At 41.8% G+C, this 12,918-nt stretch overlaps 1 protein-coding gene across 1 annotated transcript; it reads right to left on the reverse strand.

The window, feature by feature from the left end:
• Positions 1 to 601: 601 nt before the first annotated feature.
• On the reverse strand, positions 602 to 12,526 carry SFRP4 (secreted frizzled related protein 4). The gene is given in 7 exon segments (XM_009095926.4): positions 602 to 3,617; positions 6,119 to 6,182; positions 8,924 to 9,122; positions 11,637 to 11,702; positions 11,793 to 11,822; positions 11,825 to 11,872; positions 12,030 to 12,526. Coding segments are annotated over 7 exon segments (1,038 nt in total). The 5' UTR covers positions 12,472 to 12,526; the 3' UTR covers positions 602 to 3,428.
• Positions 12,527 to 12,918: the final 392 nt, after the last annotated feature.

Genomic DNA, 12,918 nt, shown 5'->3' on the forward strand with positions numbered 1-12,918 from the left:
AATTTTTATTTTATATTAAAAAAATGCCAAGCCCCTCAGTAAGAAGGCTTAGCTGCAACATTGAGAAAAAACCCATTTAACACTTCAAGAATTTAGCCTCTTAATTTTTTTCATCTTTAAGTAGTTACAGTAATTGTATTCATCCATCAGCAAACTATTTTCCTCCCTTTGCTGAATGGAGGTTTCATGACTCCAGTGCTGGATTGCACCAACACAGCAATGGCTACGCATGGCCATGGATGTGCACGAGAAGTGAGTCTGATCTTTAGCCAGGGAGCAGAGGTGGGGACTGCACCCCTGGGGAGGAATTTGCCTGTTCAAACAGCCCTCACTGCTCCAACACCTATTTCATGGGAAGGGAAGGGAAGGGAAGGAAGGAAGGGAAGGGAAGGGAAGGGAAGGGAAGGGAAGGAAGGGAAGGGAAGGAAGGGAAGGGGGAAGGGAAGGGAAGGGAAGAGGAGGAAGAGGACGAAGGAAGGAAGGAAGGGAAGGGACGTGAGGGCAGGGAATAGGGAAGGGAGAAGGGCGGGAAGTGGAAGGGAAGGGTCTGGATTCAGCTGGAAGTTGATAACTTCACAAGGAGTTAATAATTGTAGGGGATTTTCAAAATTGATTGACTTCCATTAGTGCTAAACTGGGTTGACCCATAGCTTCTTAAAATATATGGAAAAATGGGTTTGGAAAAAACACTACCTTATTAACTTTTCCCTTGTATGTCTGTTCTTTGTATTAGGATATCTCCTGCTTTTTGTTGTATTGCCTTTCCTTCGTCCATATTTTTACCATATCAGATTGAAAGTTAGACAGCATAAAGTATACATAAAAATGTTAAGGAGTTTGGAAACACCTGGCTCAGCACATCCATGTCTATTCCAGTCAATCTAATCTAATGACAGCAACTTGGAGAAGAAATGGTGATGATTCTCTGGAGAAAATAATTTGTACATTTTTTCCTCTGACAAAACGAAGAAAAAAGTTTGATTCTAACAGTTGTAAAATAATATGTGATGTTGCTGTGGAGTCTATGTGGCTGTTCTAAAAATTTCATTTAACACCACATTTGACTATGTTCACAATAAAATTTCTTTAAGTGATATATCATGACTTCAGTATTTATTATTTCAGCATCACATTGCTGTGATTACTGCTCATTCTTTAATGGCTAACCATATATACATTTATTGGGGTACTTTACACACTGGGATCAATAGGTAATCAAAACTTAAGAACTCCGACTACACAGTACATAAAACTATTACAGAAGTTTTATGATCTTTTAGATCATGCTTACTTAAGTCAGCATTTTCAAACTCACTTAAATTAGTCACCTGCAAGTGAAATTCTGTCTCCTTTGATTTCTATTTCAGCTTTTCCATTTCACAGAACTTGATTAAGGTTCCACCTATAGGCTGTATTTAAGCACCCAAGTTTGTAGTCTGTTTTTTTAGAAATGTCAAACACATAATTTCTTCTAAAGTCAATATAGCCTATACATGCTATATAGCCTATATGCAATATATATAGGCTATATATGCTATTTAGCCTATATATATGCAATATAGCCTATATAGCTATATATGCCAGCATTCCTGGCACCTGGAATGAATTTTGGATCTAACTCTGCAGGTGTTCCTTATCAACAAAGTACCACACCTGCCCAGAATTACCAGTAGTGCTACACTGAAAGCTCAACAATGACCATCTCCACTGGTTCGCCCCCCCAAATTATTCTATATACTATTATTCCATTTTCTTGTAACACTCGTGTCTGTTTGTCTTAAACATTGTTACTTGGCATCTATGCCCCAAATTCGCATTACCAAATTACCAAGTATGGAATTGCTGCTACCAGAATCACTCCAGCATGTTTTGCTGTGAATTTCACACATGCAAATTTCATTGGAACTTTTGTAATGGCAAAGATCAACATACTGATATGAACAATTGTTATTCCTTAAGATAACCTACACAGAACTCCTTTTTTTTTTTCTGATGTAGAACTGCTCTATTATAAAAATCCACATTTTACCAGAATTGACAAGTTCTTAGTTTTCCTGCAGGAAATCTGGAAGGTCTTTCAGACATCTATCATGAGCTCTTCTGATCTCAGTGTTGGTGATCTTCTTGCGTGTTACATGAAATTGAAATCAGAATGTATTATCTATGCTGCCTCATTGAAGTACACCTCAGAAGGAATAGCATAAATGCCACCTTGGAGTTATATTGATTAGCTTCGTATCACCTTTGCTGTTCTAATACCTCATATACAAAATGTTAAGTCAGTAAACTTAATGCATAAATAAAAGAATCTGCTTTTCTGTCACCCTTTTCAGTGTAAATGTTACTTTCTGATAAGAAAAACTGCAGATAGCCAGTTGCTTTGAGAAGCTCATTAATAGGGATGAAGCTGATTTATTTATTTATTTATTTATTTATTTGATGTCAGAGAAAGGTTAGAAATATGGTATCAAATGATAAAAATGATCCAAATGATTACTGAGCCACTTGAAGCCCTATCTTATCCTTAATACTGTACAGTAGCTGTCAGTTATCTTTAGAATAAAGCTTCTATTCCAGTTTTCATAGCAAAGCTGTATTACAGCAAATGTGTTACTTTTAAGAATTCTACAGATCTGTTCAGTTAAATCGGTCCTTTAAAAAAAAAAATACAGATTTTTCAATTAAATGTTTAAATATATTTGAAATTAGAACAACAGAAGCCAGCCTGAAGTACAATTTAAAAAATTAAATGCTTTGAATGCATTTTTTACTACACAAACCCAGAAGATCAAATACTATCACTGCAAGCATATTTTTCAGCACACTCATAAAAATAATCACATAATGCATATCCAGATGCTTAATGGTAAACTATGCTTTTGAACACTCTGAACAAGGGCTGTGATTCCAAACAGCAGATATGTTCAGCTCCAGCAGCTGCAGTCATTGCTGCCTGAGGTATCTGCCAGAGGTTACCATCCTTCTGCTGCTACTCAGCTGCCTGGTCTAGTGAGCTGTCAGCTAATTCACAGACTAACTCACAGTCTAACTCACCAGCTGAGGAGAGAGAGAAACTCCATGTTGCTCTCCAACATCTGGCAGGGAAGCAGACCAGGCAACTGGTACAAGCAATCAAAACCTCTGGCAGCCAAGGCTAGTTCTGTCTAGATGGGAAATCAGAGCCCAAAGATAAAGCTCAGTCAGCTGGAATATGCCTACCTCATATTAGTGCAAACCTATGCTCTATGGCTTGCAGTGACTTGAAAGGATAAGCAAACCTTTTAACAGTAAAGTGCAGCAAAGAGGTCTATGTAGAAAATTACATGATTCTTTAAGTCGATGAGTTCCAGATTAATAAAACATGCTGACCAAGCCAGATTGTGACCCTTGTCATGCAGGGAAAGTCCTTCCTTTTAGGAATTTCACACTCATACTTTTTTGGGGTTGATTTCTTTCTGGCCATTTCTTATTTTAATGGCCTTTTTGGGGCCATCGATCAGTGGGTTGGTGTTCTTGGTTTGTGGTTTCAGGGCTCCACTCTGACCACTGCGTCCTGAATTCTGGTTCTTACTGCGTGCAGTTCGCCGCTTTTGTTCTTGCAGTCTCTGTTCCCACCTCTGTAGAAATGTGGAAGACAAAGAGGATGAGTTAGGGAAGGACATAATCATAAATAATTACATCTTAATCAAAGCCATCCTGAACCACTGAAGCTAGTGCTACAGTGTCGTGCTCTGTATTGCAAGGTCATTGATGTCAGCATGTAACGGCTATTTGCAGGGAGTGTGTTATATGTTAGAGGGAATTTCCACAACACCAGTTGATGGAAATGACAATTGCCCATCTCATGTGCATGCTGCATGTGAGTGCCTTTTCACAAATAGAGGGGAGCTGGCATCATGCTATCACAAAATCAGGACCAGTACATTGGAGCTCCTTTGTAAGGCCCTTCCTTGCTGTCTTGCTGGACATCCTACTTGACTTTTCCTCAGAAAAGTCTACAGGAATCAAACCGTCCATTCACAAGATACATTTAAGCACACAGCCACAAGGGGAACTAGTATTTACTTTCTGCTTCTGCTGGGATGGAAAGGATTGGGCAGGAACAACCTTATGTTATAGACAGACAATAGCGATGATCACAGTGGAACCACAGTGTTGAGAGTTGCAATAGCGTGGTTTGAATAATGCACCAGCAGCTTTATTCAGCAGCATCCCCAAGAAATTTTGAAAAGCAGCAAGCCTACCAAAGGTAACAGCTGTCAGATTTTCATATCCAATAATGCAGTAGTTACGAAATAGATTTTTACATTAATCTAACTGGTAAGGTCTCCAAAACATGAAGGGATCCATAAAACAGCAACAGAGACTGCAGACTTTCACCTCTAGGAACAGAAATACCTACTTTAAGGAAAACAAGGTAGGCAGTAGAACCCAGAAAAGATCTCACCTCTCCCCTCTATTATCTTTCCCTTCTGAAATTGCTAAAGGCAGCAGATTTACCCAGTGATTAGAGCAAGAGAAATGTTCTCCGGCTTGCCTATTCAATACCTCTGCACTGACTTTGTTGCAGCTCAAACTCTTGTCCTGGCTAGAGAAAAGACCAGCAATGTTGTGGTTATGTTAACAACTGTCTTCTGTGGTTAACAGACAGCTCAAAATATCCATTGTAAGTGGTAACTCAAGATAAAATTCGGATGCAAGTCTTCACAGATGAATGATGGGCATTAAAATGAAGCCACTGTGATACCTAGTGGCTTCATTTTAATGCCCATACCGGCTTTGTGTGGTCAGAGTTATTTTATGCATCTTTATAAAACCAAAAATATCAGCAGACATTTAGCTGTGTCCCACTCAAACATGTTTAAATGAGGATTTAGTTTCTGAAACTATTAATATGAGAGGAAATTACTTGTGCTTTGAAGGACATTTTTTTTGGCAGTCATGCATCTATTTGACAATCTGAAAACTAATGCCCAAACATGATTCAAGACACAATTAGAAATGACAAAACAGTGTGAGGAGGTGACTAAAACACGCTGTGCGCCAGTAACAGGCCATTAAGTTGACAGCTAAAAGATTTCAGGAATCCAAGTCCTATGTCAATATTCTTCTAAATCCCACATGCAATTGGCATGTATTTATCTTCTAAAGATTTAAAGCATGCTTTCTTTTCCACACATAGGTTTCAGAGAAAGTGAAGAGGGTATGAGAGAAGCACTGAATGCAATTTCTTGCAAGAAGCTGGTCTGTAATCTAAAAGCTTTTTCTTACGGATTCCTTCTTCTTTTCCTCCTCTCTATCAACTGCCAATCAACTCATAATTAAAACACTCATGTACGTCCTTAAACATAAATGTATGTCCTTAATACTCTGAAAACCTTTCTGAATTCCAAAAATAACTTTCTTCCATGACTAAAACTGGGATGAAGAATCAGACCTTCTCTCAAGGTCTGATTCTTCCATCCTTTCTTTCCATTAAAAAGAGGAGTTTACAAGCAAAGAGTGATATCAAGTGCTATCCTAAAGCCCCAAAAAGCAGGGGCATCTGCTGTGCCTGCCACCCATGTCTCTATACTAAAGACTTTTCCTTCCAGTGTTTCTTGAATCCAGAGAGACAAAGCCAAATCCTTTGGGAGGGTCTTAGTAGGGAATACCTGGTGAGAAGTGGGTAAAGATTACTCCAGCCTGTAATCTTTAATGCAGCAAAAACATTAATCCAGTGCAGAGGATTTTAATTTCCTTTCTTATCTAATGTGGGCTATGTACTCATCTGCATATCACCTTTACTTCCATATCATCGCTCCTTGTGGTATCAGGGATATGAAAGAAATTCCTATAGACATTACTGTAAGAAACCGGAGTTCACACAAAGATCATCCCAGAGGGTAAAATTAAAGAGAAATAAAATTTTAGAGACCCTAAAACACAAGATTAAGTTATTCAAATTTTCACTTATACTTGAGTAACTATGAGGGCTGAAAATGTTCAAGTGAAAATAATGACACCCAGGGGAGTTACAGATATCTGAAAGTGATCAAAGTTAATCAATACTGAAGTGAAACAAGGTGTTTAACTTTTTATCAAGAACCTCAACATTGTTTTCTTTGGTTGTATTTACCTTAAATCTTCTGTTTAGCTGGTCCTTCCATTTTTCAACTAGACATCCATCAAGAAGCATCAATCTGAAAATTAAGAAATACACAAAAATTATAGATATTTCTGATTTTAATTTCTGAGATGCCAATCCAGATGATTTGATACAGATTGGGGTTGAAATGCACCCACAGGTAATGGTACTGACAGGTTTTATGGATGGGATGACAGGATACCATATGTTTCTCTGTGCATTTGTGTGAAGAGTAGATTCAACTGACGCATTTTATTTTTGCCTTTAAAAAAGAAGCTGTTTCACCTGCACCAACTAATACAGCTTACCTGAAAAACAGTAATATAATTGTATGATCACTTTCAATTGTATCCATTTCTACCTATAAATACATGAGTATGGCAGTATGTTTTTCCTACATCTAACTCCTTAATGAGTTCTTTAAGGTGAATTTGGAAGATGCATGGTTAGTGATACTTGCCATACTCACCTACCAGTGAAATCCAGCTAGCTCCTGCTTGAAAACATTGAGTCTAGTTGTATGAAATGAACAAAACTAATATGCGACTATAAAATATATATGCCTTAAACAGCTCCCAAAGCAGCTTACTCTAAAGCAGTCTGATGTCACACCTTCCATGTTCCAGCCCAGTGCCAACTTTTTGGTTGGTTGGTTGGTTGGTTGGTTGGTTGGTTGGTTGGTTGGTTGGTTGGTTGGTTGGTTGGTTGGTTGAGATACCGGCCTTAACATGCCCTAACATAAATTCCACTAAAATTTTTGGGGGGTGTATTTAGACACCAGTGCTGCCTGGAAACATCAAGACATTGTTATAAATGCACACAACATCACACAGCACTGCTCTGGCTGGTGAAGGTTAAATAGTTTAGCAGGACCTGACCTCCAGTTTCTATGAATAGTACCACTGCTCTTAGCAGCTCATACATAGTACAAAATGCTGCCTCTTGTAGTCATTAGCCTCTGTGCATACAGTTTGACCACACATAAAAAGCCTAACATGAGTGCAAACCTTGGAGAATCAGGACCAATATGTTGTACATTTCTTTCCAAAGAGAAATTACACAAATAATGTAACAGGATTGATGCCAAGGCCATACTGCCATGGATGAAACCACAACATGGAGTACATCTGGCACAGCTTTGTTCAGGTCAAATTATCCAGTGAGGCTCTAACCCTAACAACAGGCAATAGGTATTTTGTCTTTGACTGCAGAGGAGGTACAGCTTCCACTCATTCTGCCTCTGTCATTTTAAAAAACTGTGTAACTCAAAACCTTCTGTTTTTCTGCCATTGAGTTCAACAGGAAGCACATATAATAATTTATGTTTCTTTTTCAAATCCACTTTACTACACTATATGAAATTAAAAACCTCAATGACCTTTAAAAACCATCACAAGACATTTAGCGAACCATGTGTTTTTTCCATAATAATGAAGATGCTGATTGTGATCTTTGACTTATGAAATCTCCCTTTCCTAACAGCCTCCAGTGGATCCTCTGCAACCCAGAGCTCCTCCATCGCCATTCTGGTAATAGTCCTTCTACATGAGCCAGAGCTTGTATCCCTAAAATGGCTAACACAAAGAGAGGGCTCTACATTAATATTTGTGAAATACTTCCAGACCAGCAAAGAGCTGGTCAGACACATAATACTGTGTCTGATAGCTCACCAAAAAACAAGATAAAGCAGTAAGATATCGGATGGCAAGTTTTAGAAACACCTATAAAATGCTCCCAAAATATCAATATAAAGCTCATTAAAAATATGGGCATGGCCCACCATATCCCACATGTGGATATTCCATGGTCCTTAAAAGTGCGCATGGCAAATTAACAGCAACATCACAGTATGCAAAACCAGCCTGCACATTTCACAGACAGCCTTGCCTCCAAACTACAACACACAGTGATACACAGAACCTAAAACACCTCAACCTGCTCTGCTGGCATCTACTGGGGTGTTAGCACTTGGGGTGCTAATGTGGATGAGACATCCCCTTCTGCCTCAAGGAACCAGGGAGAAAAGGGAGCTGTGATTCATCACTCCTTCCTCTCCAGGCCAGCATGCTGGATTTCCTTCCATGCCTGGGGCTAGGCTGACTGCCAGATGAAAGGTCTGGTAAAGTTTATTTTGTTTTGTTTTTAATTTTAATCATACAGCAGGACTGGCAAGCTGCTCTAAGAGTATTTACTTTTCATCTGCCATCCGAGAGCTGGAGCTCCAATGGCTGCAGCTTTGGCTGGTCCTGGTACGGCTGTGGGATCAGAAACATCTCATTGATGGCACTGGTCCAAAGTACGGACAGGCCAGTGGAGAAGGCCTGGCTCTGACTCCAGCAGCTCTGCTGACAGAGGATGTGTATCATCTCCAGCCCACTCCCCTGGTAAGGCAGAATGATGTCTTCCATGTGGTCCTGCCAACACAGACCATCATCTATAGACACCAACTGGGCTTGTTGCACACAAAGCAACTCATCCCCATGGAAAGTGCTCCTGGAAAAACACTCCAAAGCTGGAGGTGACTGAACTGCTGCATGATGCTTTATCAATATGCTGTCAGCACTTAATGCCACCAGATTTATGCTCTTTGCATGAGTCAAATTTTGTAAACACATCTTGGCACAGAGCTGAGGCTGATGAAGTGGAGAAAGTCAGCTGTGAAGGTAATAGAAACATGTACATGTATGTATGAACTATCCTAAAGCAAGCCTATGATGAGGAAGAGAGATTTAATGGTCGTTCTTCCCATCTATCACAGCCAGCTCTAACACTTTCCTGCAATACATCACGGCTCACCTTGAGCGCCACTCATAGCACATAATGAGAACATCCTGCTTTGGTTGAAGAGGTGGGCACTGGCAGGAGGAATTTGTAAGAAGAGGCACTTGGGACAGAGGAATTGGTGTTGAAGACTTGAGTATGTCCTTGACTTCAACCACAGTGGTTATCTCATTGCAGTTCCCTCTTTCTACGCTTTTTACTTTAGCATGAATGACTGCAAATAGAAAAACAGAGGAGTGAGAACAATAAACAGTCTTGGAAATTTAAATGCATCTCAAAATTAAATAAAATATATTGAATTGGAAGCTGTTGTTTTGGTTGTGAAACTAGAACTACTTCTGCTTGTGTGGGCATGAACAGTGGCTTAGAATAACAGAGGCCTGATCTCAATTTGGTTTTCAGTAGGACTGTTGACAACTGTAAAATTAAACAGTTGTGCTTAAATCTTTGCCAGATCAACCAGTCTCGCCTGGAATCACACACACAAACAGCTCCTTCAACTCAGACTTGAAGAACCCTTAGCATAAATCTAACCCATTCTCCAGCCACATTTGGCTATTTCCAATTAAGTAATGAATAATTTACCTCACAGTTGTCATGAATTCAGTCTTTTCAAAAATAAAATCACTTCCTGTAGATTGTAACCAGGAAATACAGTATTTTCTTAAATATAAGAAACAAGGGAAGGCTAGAAACAATAGTCAAAAAACTAAGGCTTAGGATTTACATGATTTACTTGAGCTATACCTTTTTTTCATATTTTGCCTTTGGATTCTCTACCAATAGTGAGATCCTTATATAAATGAGACACTGAAAAATGTCAGTTCTTCTGACTCTGAATACACAATCATTTGTATTTTTACCTTTCATTGAGGAAAACTGCATGTCTGCACAGATGCAAGAAGGTGAATTGCCATAGATTGCTGTGAAATGATCCCTGGGCTAACTTTGTACAAACTCTGGCATCACCTACCACTCCAGCATTTCATCCCTCCTCTCTTGTGAGAAATACCAGATCTTATAAATTAAGCACGATTTTTGCATAAAGGATTTTGTCTCTAGGAAATGTCAAAATAAAAAGGGTTCTACTGCCCAAAAATTCTTCAGTGAAAGAAGCATGAGAAGTGTATAGACCACAGGGTGATCAGCCTGCCCCTGCCAGCCACCGGGTCAAAAGCCTCCACATAAACATCTGGAATAAACTTCACACATAGAAAACAGGACACCAGCACTGTCTGGCGTTTATGTGCAGTCTGGCGTTTATGTGCTACCTTTATCAGGACATGGAAAACAGACGCAAAACGTGAGGAATTTCAGTTTTGGAGATTCACAACCCATTTTCAAGTCTGATTGATACAACTGCAGGTACAGTTTGGCTGTATGTCTTATTTTAAAGGTTTTCAGAAAAAAATTGATTGATTTTCAACTCATTAAATCTTGTCCCTCAATTCATTTTCCACATAAATAGGTCTATTTATCTCACAGGGTGCTGAATAAAAATTTACATCTCAAAAATAAAATCCTAATTTCACAAATTCAATGGAATTAAATTTTGGACCCCAACATACAGGTTCTACTCAAGGAACACTCCCACTGAAACCAGTGGAATCATTTCATGTCTTTCATTTCAGAATAGTCACTTGATATCACTACTTTTCATATGTTTCAGGCAACTGTGGAAGCTCATTGTTCCACCTAAACATATCTCTGTGCTACACTGATACAGATCAAAGAATTATATAAAAAGAATAAGTCATGTAAATGTACCAAAATGCTATAATGAACAAAAAATTGTACAATTACCTAAGCTGGAGGTTCAGCTTGATTATTCCCACCAAACATGCTAACAAAGAAGCAAATCCCTAGAAACTTACTTTCATTTGATATCAAACAAGTAGGAACATAACTATATTATAACTCTACCACAGAAGAGCGAGATAAATGACTGGGAAAAAACCTGTTATTAAGAAAATACCCACAAAGTACACAATGAAGCAATACTGCATATAAAATTCATAGTTAATAGGGGCTTTGTATTGACACTAGGTGTAATCTGGCATTTATCTTATCTTAATTAGAGTTCTTCCTGACTCACACTATCAGAAAACTGAGCCAGGGGTAAGCCAAGGAGAAAGAGGGGTGAATACTTATTTTTGTTGCCAACATGTAATAAAACTATCGGCTATCTCCGTGGCTGGATGGTGCGAATTGTCACTGAATTTAGTTAATCTCTGACAATTCTGCACCAGACAGAACTCAGGCTAATAAGTAAAAGCATTTACAAATTTCTAAAAACTTTTTACTTTGCTGCAGTTGGTTCACATTTATGAGTTTTATTTGGGTTGCAAACTGCTGCTTATTCTACCTGCCGGATGAAAACAGGAGCTGGCCAAGTCATCACACTCACATCAGGTAAAACTGCCTTTATGAGACCTTTGCAGCAGCAATCACCCCTTCTGTGGAGCAGAAGGGTGCCTATTTCTGACGTTTTACTGCTTTTGTCAGAGACACACCATCATCTGTGCCATTACTACTACTGCCTGCACATGGTGTGTGCAACGGCTGGATTTTGGAAGAGGACAAACACCATGGCAAACACCTTGTAAAGGCTGTGTTGAAGCAGTCTTCTCATGCCACACTTGCTGGATGGGGTCTGCTGTGGGTTCAGCACCCACACAGAGCTCCCTAACTTGCAGGGACACAAGGAGGCTGTAGGGCATGCACTTACTGTAGCTGTAGTTCTTGGCCAAGTAGGTTGACAGCGTAGGCTTTGTCTTTTTGCACCTGCACCGCTCTTCAAAGAAAGAGAAGGGAGAAAGGTTGAGGGGTGTCAGAGGGACCCTGTCTCCGGGGAGGTGGAGGCGGGGGATCGTCCTAGGCTCACCCTGGCCACGGCTCCTGCAGTCGGGCTCCAGGGTCTGTCCGGCACCATAAAGCCCTGTGTGAAGTCCGTCCACTTCACATCTGCAAACAGAGGTGCGTCAGGGAGTGAAAACTGTCGGTAGAGGCTCCAGGACTGGAGCGTGAGGGTCCCTCAGCCCCCCCCGTCCCACCCTGCGGGCGTCCCGCGGGGGTGGAGGGAGTGCCCCCTCCCACCTCTCGCTGCCCCCAGGGTTCTCACCCTCCGGCACGTCGGTGACGATGGCCTCTGGGGAGATGCAGACGCCGCGGTCGTAGACGGGGAGGTCGTCGCAAGCCAGGCTCTCGGGCCAGCTGTGGTTGTAGCGGCGCATGATGGGCTCGCAGCCGTCGCGGGCGCGCTGGCAGACCGAGCGGCACGGCTTGATGGGGTCGTAGAGGAACTCCAGGGTGCAGATGGGGGCGTACATGGCGCAGAGGAAGAAGGGCAGGACTGGGCTGCAGCCGGTGGCCACCAGCTCTTCGTACTGTTCGATAGCGAGGACGGCGTTTTCCTGGGTGCTGTGGTGGAGGTGGTTGGGCATGCGGGTGATATTCCAGGGCATGGAGCGGCACATGGGGATGCGCACCGCCTCGCACGGCGCGCCCTGCGCCCGCGGGCTCACCCGCAGCCACAGGGACACCGCCACCAAGGCGCGCAGCATCCTCTTCCTTCTCCTCCTCCTCCTTGTCCGCCGCCGCCCGCCGCCGCCCCGCGGGTCCCGGCGGCCGAAGAGCGCGGAGCGGCGCTGCCTCCCGGAGCCCGGCTGCAGTCAAGTCGCGGGAGCCGCCGCACCGACAGCCATGGACATCGCGGGACCGCATTTATACCAGTGGCAAGAGTGACGTGAGGCCGATCGCGCTCCCTTGGCAGTCCCGCTCCTCCGGGGGGTGGGGGGTGTGCGTGTATGTGTGCGTTTTGCTGTGCAGGCACGGTGACATCACCTCCACCCCGTTTAATCCCCCGGCGACATCACTGCGTCTCTCGGCCGCCGCTCCAGCTCCGTTTCAGTTTTCATCTGTGTCATAAATTCCTTCAGGTGGAAGGGGGGCGGAGGGGGAGGGAGGAAACCCAAACCACACGGTTCTGCCGCGCGGCTCTGCGCTCCGGC

Source organism: Serinus canaria, chromosome 2 (genome assembly GCF_022539315.1).
Source record: "Serinus canaria isolate serCan28SL12 chromosome 2, serCan2020, whole genome shotgun sequence".
In the NCBI taxonomy this organism is placed as follows: domain Eukaryota; kingdom Metazoa; phylum Chordata; class Aves; order Passeriformes; family Fringillidae; genus Serinus; species Serinus canaria.